This window comes from Henckelia pumila, chromosome 3 (genome assembly GCF_033568475.1).
Source record: "Henckelia pumila isolate YLH828 chromosome 3, ASM3356847v2, whole genome shotgun sequence".
NCBI classification, from domain to species: domain Eukaryota; kingdom Viridiplantae; phylum Streptophyta; class Magnoliopsida; order Lamiales; family Gesneriaceae; genus Henckelia; species Henckelia pumila.
In genome coordinates this window covers 5,169,007-5,179,758 of record NC_133122.1, presented here as the reverse complement: position 1 = coordinate 5,179,758, position 10,752 = coordinate 5,169,007, and the positions used below count along the sequence as shown (strand labels likewise).

The 10,752-nt window shown below is 39.2% G+C and overlaps 1 protein-coding gene across 1 annotated transcript; it reads left to right on the top strand.

Moving 5' to 3' along the window:
- The first annotated feature begins 9,417 nt into the window (after window positions 1-9,417).
- Window positions 9,418-9,969, top strand: LOC140888013 (uncharacterized). The gene has a single exon (XM_073295685.1). The coding sequence runs from the start codon at window positions 9,418-9,420 to the stop codon at window positions 9,967-9,969; it is 552 nt and encodes a 183-aa protein (XP_073151786.1).
- The last annotated feature ends 783 nt before the right edge of the window (window positions 9,970-10,752 follow it).

The following is a 10,752-nucleotide window of genomic DNA, read 5'->3' as shown; positions in this document are numbered from 1 at the left end:
TATCAAGGAATCTTGAGATATTGAAGATTTAAGATGAAATTTCAAAGAATAAAATGGAAGCTCTCGGTTCATGGCTGAAGAAAATTTTTGAAATCTGATATGTGTAAGTATATACACGTACAAGCTCAATTAAAAGCCAAGTGTCCCACTCAAAATCTGAAAATTGTACTTTGGCCCCTTACTTCTTCACTAGTTGCAATTTGACCCTTGAAACTACTTTTTAATTCAATTTCAATCCTAAATAATTTAAGAATATTAGAATTTAAATCTAAACTCCAAAAAATCTCAAATTAAATATTCTCAGATTAAAATTAAATAATCTCGGGCCTTACAATTCTCCCCCTATAAGATATGATTTCGTCCTCGAAATCTCATGCAATCTGTACGCATATAAGAGAAAGAAATAATAGAAATACTGAAGAAGACTCACATCAGTGAAATAGGTTTGGAAAGCATTGTTTCATATCTGATTCGACTTCCCAAGTTGCTTCTTCAACTCCATGTCTACTCCACTGAACATTCACGAGAGGAATAGTCTTGTTTCTGAGTTGTTTTTCTTTCTGATCAAGTATCCGTATCGGCTTCTCAAAGTAACTCAGAGTCTCATCTAATTCTGCTTCATCTGGCTGGAGAACATGAGAAATATCAGGCTGATACTTCCGCAGCATAGAAACATGAAAGACATCATGTATTCCAGAAAGAGCTGGAGGAAGAGCAAGTCTATAGGCAAGATTGCCTATCTTCTCGAGAATTTCGTAAGGACCGATAAATCGTGGAGATAACTTCCCTCTCTTGCCAAATCTGACAGTGCCTCTGAAAGGTGAGATCTTCAAGAACACTCTGTCCCCCTGTTCAAAACACAAAGGCCTGCGTCTGACATTTGCATACTTGGCTTGTCGATCTTGTGCTATCATCATTCTTTTCTGAATCAGTCTTACTTTCTCGGTCATCTCTCGGATCATATCTGGCCCAATATTAGGTGTCTCTGAAATATCATCCCAATAAAGAGGAGATCTGCATTTCTTTCCCTACAATGCTTCAAATGGAGCCATCTCGATACTAGACTGGTAGCTGTTATTGCACGAGAATTCCACAAGTGGTAGTGAATCTTTCCAACTAGTGCCAAAATCTAGCACTACAGCTCTAAGCATATCCTCGAGTGTCTGGATAGTCCGCTCTGACTGTCCGTCAGTCTGAGGATGATACGCAGTACTCAAGTGCAATCGAGTACCAAGAGCTTTTTGCAAGATGTGCCAAAAGTGCGATGTAAATCTAGGGTCTCGATCTGAAACGATAGATTTAGGCACACCATGTAATCTTACCACTTCTCTGACATAAATCTCTGTCATCTGGTCGTGCCTGTATGTCATTCTGTACGGAATAAAAAAGGTTGATTTCGTCAATCTGTCGATAACTACCCAAACAGCATCACAACCTCTGGATGAACGCGGTAGCTTCGTTACAAAATGCATAGAAATATGATCCCACTTCCATTCTGGAATAGGTAAGCTATGCAATAAACCACCTGGTTTCTTTCATTTGGCCTTTACCTGCTGACAATTCAGACAATGAGATACAAACTCTGTAACATCAGATTTAATCTGTTTCCACCAATACTGAGTTTTCAAATCATTGTACATTTTTTTGCCACCAGGATAAACACTGCATCTGCTGCAATGAGCCTCTTTCAATATCAGCTGTTTAAAATCTGAAATATCTGGAACAACAAGTCTGTTATTCACATATAAAACACCATCTACACTAACCTTGTATTCAGACTGATGCCCTAATCTGACCATGTCAACGGACTTCTGAATACTTTGATCATTTCTCTGTGCTTCTTTAATTCTAACCAACAATTCCGGCTCAGCTTGAAGTGCACAAATTCTGATAAACTTCATTTCTGTTTTAAATATCAATCCAGAAATACAGCAATCTTCTACCAATTTAGTAATACCTATCGTAGATAAGGATAAGGCACATACCTTTCTACTCAAGGCATCTGCAGCTGCATTGGACTTTCCCGGATAATATTTAATCTCACAATCAAAATCTTTCAGTAAATCTAGCCAACTCGTTGCCTCATATTCAGCTCAGACTGTGAAAATAGATATTTCAAACTTTTATGATCAAAATAAATCTCAAATTTCTCACTGTATAGATAATGTCGCCATATCTTCAATGCAAATACGATGGCTTCAAGTTCCAGGTCATGGATAGGATATCTGGTTTCGTGTGGTTTCAGCTGTCTCGAGGAATAAGCAATGACATGTCCTCGCTGCATAAGCACACAACCTAATCCCCTGTGAGAAGCATCACAATATACAGTAAAATCACCAGTACCTGAAGGAATAGTCAAAACTGGTGCACTCGTCAATTTCTTCTTCAACTCAAGGAAACTGGCTTCACATGCTTCAGTCCAGACATACGGTGCATTCTTCTGAGTCAACTGAGTAATAGGCTTGGCAATACTGGAGAAATCTTTAATAAATCTGCGATAATAACCTGCTAAGCCCATAAAACTCCGTATCTCTGGTACAGATTTCGGTCTAGGCCAACTGATCACAGCTTTAATTTTGCTAGGATCAACAGAAATCCCATCTCCGGATATAATATGCCCAAGGAAGACCACTTTCTTCAACCAGAATTCACACTTTGACAGTTTGGCATACAACTTTTCTGTTCTCAAAGTCTTTAAAATAATTCTGAGATGCTCGGCATGATCACACATATTCTTAGAATAAATCAGAATATCGTCAATAAAGATAATAACAAAGTCATCGAGATATTTCTGAAATACTCTATTCATAAGACCCATAAATACTGCTGGAGCATTCGTCAGACCAAACGGCATAACAATGAACTCAAAATGACCATACCTCATTCTGAATGCGGTCTTCGATATATCTTCATCCCGAACTCTTAACTGATGATATCCGGACCTTAAATCAATCTTGGAATATACTGAGGAACCCTGCAACTGGTCAAACAAATCATCTATTCTAGGCAATGGATATTTATTCTTTACCGTCGCCTTGTTCAATTGCCGGTAGTCAATGCAAAGTCTCATTGAACCGTCTTTATTTCGTACAAATAGAACCGGAGCGCCCTAGGGTGAAACACTCGGTCTAATGTACCCTTTTGCTAAAAGATCTTCAAGTTGGTCTTTTAACTCTTTCATCTCTATTGGTGCCATTCTGTAAGGTGCTTTAGAAATCGGTAACGTACCTGGCATCAATTCAATACTGAATTCTATCTCCCGAGCTGGAGGTAATCCTGGAATTTCATCTGGAAAGACATCAACAAACTCACTAACCTGGCAGATCTGCCAATTCTAGGCTAGTTTTCAACACATCTACTGCATAAACAAGGAATCCCTCTGCTCCTTTCTGCAATAAACTAGTCATAGATAGAACTGATATCAAAGGTATTCGAGATCTCGAACCTTTACCATAGAATTTCCATTCCTATGCCATTTCTGATCTGAATCTCACAACTTTCTGAAAACAGTCTACGGTAGCTCTGTACTTGGTTAAAATATCGATTCCGATAATGCAATCAAAGTCTGACAACCCAAGCACAATACAATCTATTTCTATCACATTACCTTCAAACTGTAGTATACAATTTCTGACAGATTTCACTGATACTATACCGCTCCCCAAAGGTGAAGATATAGATACTACAGCAGATAATGACTCAACAGGCAATGCATGTAATATAGCAAATTGTTCAGATATAAACGTATGGGATGCACCTGTATCTATGAGCACATAAGCAGGATAACCACAGAGAGTACAGTTACCTGCTATAACGTCGTCAGGTGCTGCCTGAGCCTGCTCTTCAGTCAAGGCAAAGACTCGAGCTTGTTGTCTTGGAGGTTGATTCGTTGCTTGACTACCTCCTGCTCTATTCTGTTGCTGAGGCTGTGGCTGGAAGGAGTGTACAGTAGATGCTTGCCTTTTAGGCTGAGCCACTAATCGTGATGACCCTGCACCTTGAGACCTCACAAGACCATGCTGTGGACACACCTTGGCAAAATGTCCTGGCTGATGGCATATGTTGCAATTCCCAGACACACCTCTGCACTGATCACTAGGATGTCTTCCTCCGCATTTGTTGCAATACATTCCTGTGTAGCCTAAACCCTGTCCAGCACTGCTCTGTCTTGGCCCACTAGATCTGGATGAACCACTGCCTGACTTCTTAAACTGCTTTCCTTTTGCTTTAAGATAATCTTTCTTACCACCGCTGCTGCTACCTCCCTCGAATCTAGGAAATGATTGTTGAAACTGAGCTTGGGGTTGTGATTGTCGTTGAGACTGTGCAACAAATGATGCTCCTCACTATTTAATCAAACCAGCCTCCGCTCCCTTTGCTCTATCAAGTGCATCAGCAAAGTTATTCGGCCTCCCAGAGTTCACAAGGGTAAAGACATCTGGATTCAGTCCATTGATGAACTGATCAGCTTTGGCCTCTTCACTTCCGGCTACATGTGGAGCAAACTTTAGCAACGTAGAGAACTTGGAAACGTACTCTTCTATATTCAGATTCCCCTGTTTCAGATTTCCAAACTCTGCACCCTTGTCCTTTATTTACGACACTGGAAAGAAACGTTGATAAAATTCTTTTGTAAATACTTTCTAAGTGATAGGTGTACCTTGATTTTCAAGAGCTCTCTTGGTTGTTATCCACCAACTCTTGACAACCTCGTGTAGTTGGTGCCCAATCAATCTGACTCTTTTGTCATCTGTATAATCTAGGGAATCAAACAACATTTTCATATCCTCTAACCAGCCTTCACATTCAACTGAGTTCTCGGTTCCTTTCAAAGTAGGCGGCTTGAAGGATTGAAATCTTTTCAATAAAGTCTCCATAGGTGTTGCTGTAACATCCATTGGATCATTGGATGTACTGCCCTGTTCTAGTCTAGGAGCTTCTGCGGCCTATGGCACATATGCCTGTTCTGGTGGAGGAACGGCCAATGTCTGTCTAGTAACCGGCGCTTGACGAGGAGGCATATCTGATATTCAAAAGGATTAGCACACAAATGTATCAATATATCAGACTCACCCATTCTGTTTCAGTCCTTCTCTGATTAGCATTTTCATGCCTTCTCTAGAGATCAAGTTCTGATCCAAAACTGGTTCTAATTCATTCTCAAATAATACATACTTGATAAAGCAATAAGGCATGATTATAAAATCATTACACATAATCATTTGATCAATTTAATCTAAAACATTAAATCATGCAAGCAAAATCAATCAATCAAGAGGACTAAATCTACCCCGCTCGCTTCTCTCTAATCAGTCCAAAACTTACGCTTTGATACCACCTATTGTGGGGACCTCGGGTGCTAATCTCATCTTAAAGGGTGATTAACAACAAGAAATATTCAATTAGAATATTAATCTGCTTAAAAATCAAATAAATAATACAGGACATTTGGCGACGCAAAACCTTACATTTGGCGAAGCAAAAACGCATCGCAAAAAGATCGACAAATATTTTTGTTTTTTTTTTTTAGAGAACCCTTGACGCGCGGGCGCGCCTCCTTAGGCGCGGGCGCACCTAGGGCTCGGACCAAGGCACTTAAAGTGCCTTGGTTAGGCGCGGCCGCGCCTCTGGGCTGGGCGGGCGCGCCTGGCCCTCTGATTTGTCTTCCAAACAGCTGAAAAATGATGTCTTTGTCCCTGTTTTGATCCTCAAACATTGACAAACGTATATAGCATGAATTTAACATCAAAATCTAGATGAAAACATGCAAATCCATGAACTAATCAAGTAACTAAACATGGAACTTGACATACAACCCACAAGATCTTACATACTCTTGTTCTTGACAAACATACATATCTATATGTTCAAATGTTCTTATTCTTGCCATACATACAAGTCTTTATGTGAAAATGTTTATAACAAAACATACACAAGATCTAGATACAAAGGTTGACAACAACTCTACTTCTTATACCCGAAATCACCACATGCTAATCTTGATCTCGTTCTTCTTACAACCTTCTTTGTCCTGTGCTCGCCCCATCTATTCCCATGCACACATACAAACATAGAAATAGCCGGATATTTCCGGTGAGAATAGAATCCCAATATAAAACGACTAGATCATGCATAACATATAGTTCAAAGAAATACTCATATAAACATCTCAACAAGCATTAAACCAATCTATTGCAATGCATGATTTTAAAAATCTGCTATCAAGTTCTATATCGGTTCTTGGGATCCTGGGGAATAAGAACACGACAAATCTCCCACCTACTCTCCCTTTTGGGGTGGCGTTGAGCTCTTTTCCCGGACTTTAGCATACTATATCAAGTTTCTAACAATAGGAGTTGATCTATCTCCTAAAGTCCTTGATATATATCCAAACGTCCATATTCTTTTGGCGAATATTCCATTTCAAATCTCAAAGGGTTGTTGGCTCAAGATGAATGCATCAAAATCTAGAAGCATAAGAGTAAAAGCCAACTAATAACAAGCTAGGTCAAACAAGCAAGTAAATGTGCAAATACAAGATATATAAACACATAGTATGTGGTTTTGGAAGGGCATTCAAGCAAAGTCTCTTGAATGTACAAGCCCTTATTCTAAGGTTGTCTTATAACTTTCAAACTTGGTTTCAAAGCTCTTCAAATCTGATCTAGCTGCACAACAAAACCTCAATCAAAATCTGCTCAACAAACTAAGTCTTGGAAGCTTATCTTCAAAGCAAACCTTGAACTATGCTATTTCGGTTTCGCCGTTGAATTCCCGAGTTCGATGACCTTCAAAACCAATCTGAAAATAGAGCATAGCAAGCTAATTATATCAGCAAGAACTTACATAATACTCAGCTCAAACAATCTAGACTCAACTTGATCATTTTTCAAACCGACGGCGTAACGGTACGGAATCGGTAACCAAAACTGAAATCTAACCAATCTATCAATCAAACCAACATCATATACATGATATACCAGCAAACATACATCAATATACCAGCATATCAGCAGCTATAGTTTCGAAATACATGCTGTAAAATTCACAAGAAATACAAATGACATCCAATCTTCGACCCGATTGCGATAATACAAAACATAGAAGCTCAAGAACACATATCTAACATCAAATTCTGAGTTCTGTATCATCTCAATTTCGAAATATGCTGGATCATAAAGATACTTACACCAAATCAAAGCTCGTCTTTCAAGGATCACGGAACTATGCCCGAAATTTAATTCGATCGGACGGATCTTGACATATTGAAGATTTAAGATGAAATTTCAAAGAATAAAATGGAAGCTCTCGGTTCTTGGCTGAAGAAAATTGTTGAAATCTGATATGTGTAAGTATATACACGTACAAGCTCAATTAAAAGCCAAGTGTCCCACTCAAAATCTAAAAATTGCACTTTGGCCCCTCACTTCTTCACTAGTTGCAATTTGACCCTTGAAACTTCTTTTTAATTCAATTTCAATCCTAAATAATTTAAGAATATTAGAATTTAAATCTAAACTCAAAAAATTCTCAAATTAAATATTCTCGAATTAAAATTAAATAATCTCGGGCCTTACAACAGCATTTAGGACTCGCTATGGCCACTATGAGTTCTTGGTAATGCCGTTTGGGTTGACCAATGCACCAGCTGTGTTCATGGATTTGATGAACAAGGTGTTTCAACCTTTCTTGGATCAGTTTGTCATAGTCTTCATAGATGACATATTGATATATTCTTGCAGTAGGGAGGAGCATCATCAGCACTTGGCTACGGTGTTGCAAATTTTTAAAGAAAAGCAACTGTATGCTAAGTACAGTAAGTGTGAATTCTGGCTGGAGCAGATTTCATTTTTGGGTCATATAGTTTCAGCTAAGGGGATTGAGGTGGATCCGTCGAAGGTGGAAGCGGTTTGTAATTGGGCTGCCCCAAAGAATGCTACAGAAATACGAAGTTTCTTGTGTTTAGCAGGCTACTACAGGAGATTTATTCAAGACTTCTCCAAGATAGCCCTACCACTAACTTCCTTAACTCGAAAAGGTGTGAAGTTTGTGTGTTCAGAACAATGTGAGAAGAGCTTTACAGAATTGAAGGAAAGACTGATTTCAGCGCCAGTGCTAGCAATTCCTGTAGGCACAGGTCGCTTTGTGGTTTATACCGATTCTTCTAAGAGTGGATTAGGAGCTGTGTTGATGCAGGATGATAAAGTAATAGCGTATGCATCTCGACAGCTGAAGGTCCATGAGAGGAATTACCCGACTCATGATCTTGAGTTGGCGGCAGTTGTTTTTGCTTTGAAGCTATGGAGACACTACTTGTACGGCGAAAGGTGTCAGATTTTCACTGATCACAAAAGCCTAAAATATTTCTTCTTTCAGAAGGAGTTGAATATGAGGCAGAGGCGATGGCTGGAATTAGTGAAGGACTACGGCTATGACATTAGCTACCATCCTGGTAAGGCTAATGTTGTAGCAGATGCCTTGAGTCGCAAGTCTGCAACATTGAACCAATTGACAGTGCAGCAGGAGTTGATTGCTGAATTTGCACGTATGAGTTTGGAGGTATTTGAACCAATGGAGGTATGCACTCTAGCAGCCTTAACAGTAGTACCTAGTTTGCTTGAGAGAATCAGAATAGGCCAAGCTTCTGATGAACAGTTGACGTTGTGGAGGAACATAGATGAAGCCAAGGGTGGTACATTGTACACTGTCAAAGATGGAATTGTTCATAACCGAGGTAGAATGTGGGTGCCAGCAGTAGACTCATTGAGGGTGGAAGTGATGACTGAAGCCCATACTGTTCCATATTCCATTCATCCAGGAAGTACGAAAATGTAGAAGGATCTGCAATCCTTATATTGGTGGCCAGGTATGAAGAAGGACATCGTAGAATTTGTGAGTGAATGTTTGACTTGTCAACAGGTAAAAATTGAGCATCAAAGGCCAGCGGGACTCCTAAAACCCTTGTCAATACCCACATGGAAGTGGGAAGATGTCACTATGGATTTCGTAGTAGGATTGCCAGTCTCACCGCGAAGGATGAACTCGATTTGGGTGATAGTTGACAGGTTAACTAAGTCAGCTCATTTTATTCCAGTCAGGAATAACTTCTCGATGAATCAGTATGCAGAGCTGTACATTCTAGAAATTGTCAGATTGCATGGAGTTCCAGCGAGGATAGTATCTGACAGGGATCCTAAGTTCACTTCGAACTTTTGGGGAAGTTTACATAGAGGATTGGGAACAAAGCTAGCTTTCAGTACAGCTTTCCACCCTCAGACAGATGGTCAGTCAGAACGAGTGATCCAAATACTCGAAGACATGTTGAGAGCTTGTATGATCGACTTTGGAGGGAATTGGGAATCGAAATTACCTTTAGTGGAGTTTACTTACAACAATAGTTATCTAGCAACTATTGGCATGGCTCCTTATGAGGCATTGTATGAGAGAAGGTGTATAACTCCCTTGCACTGGGATGAAGTTGGAGAGAGAGCTGTTTTGGGACCAGATATAGTGACTCAAACGGTGGATGTAATAGCTAAGATCAGAGACAGAATGTTGACAGCTCAAAGTCGACAGAAAAGTTACGCCGACCAGCGATGTAGAGATTTGAAGTTTGAAGTAGGTGACCATGTATTTTTAAAGGTGTCACCATGGAAAGGTGTTATGAGATTTGGAAAAAAGGGTAAATTTTTTGAGATCCTAGAAAAAATTGGGGCTCGAGCTTACCGATTAGCACTACCACCCAACTTGGGGGGTGTGCACAATGTTTTCCATATCTCTATACTAAGAAAGTATGTGCCAAATCCTTCTCATGTTATCCGCCATGAGCCAGTGAAATGGACGCCAGACTTGTCCTACGAGGAGATGCCTGTACAAATCTTGGACAGACAAGTTCGTAGGTTGAGAAACAGAGAGATTCCAATAGTGAAAGTATTATGGAGCAACCAGTTGGTTGAAGAAGCTACTTGAGAAACAGAACAAGATATGCGAGCACGCTATCCTGAACTGTTTGGTAAGTCGAATTTCGAGGACGAAATTCTTTTAAGGAGGGTAGAGTTGTAAGGTCCAAAAAGTTTACTAGCTTAATCACGATTAATTGATTTAATTATATGATTTAATGCATGTTATTTAGAATATTTAATTGTTATGTAGAATTATGTGATTTATTGGATGCCTGGAATTATGTGATTGCTATGTTATTTTTTTATATATTTTTTTAAAGTTTTCATATTGGTATTAATTTTGGGTCGTAGGTACGAGTCTAGCCTTGAATCGAGTTAAGAAAAATATGTTAAATTAAGATTAAAGGGATGCAGTGAATTTTATTGAGTGGGGAGTAAAATTTTAAAGGATTTTAAATGTAACTAATGGGCCGTGTTGGAGCCCATTAGTCACAAAAGAAAAGCGTTAAGAAATTTTATTCTGAACTCTCATTTGAACGCTCACTTTTCCTCCTCAAAATCTCTCTCAAACGCCGCATCAAGGCTAGGGTTCTTTAGAGGCTCGAGGCTAGATCGTCCTACCGCTTAGGTTATTTCCAATCGAATCAATCCAGGCAAGTTTTTACTGTTTTTAAACCAATTCAAGAATATAGTTATTTTCAAGGTAAAACCCTAGGTATTTGATTGATGATCTATGAATGTTTTCATGAAAATTTCTATGAGTATGTTGCTTGATTGTGATACGTGAAGCATTCCTGAGGTGTTCGGTTCATTTTTATCAAGTTTTGAAAGATTTGAAGGCAATAAATCA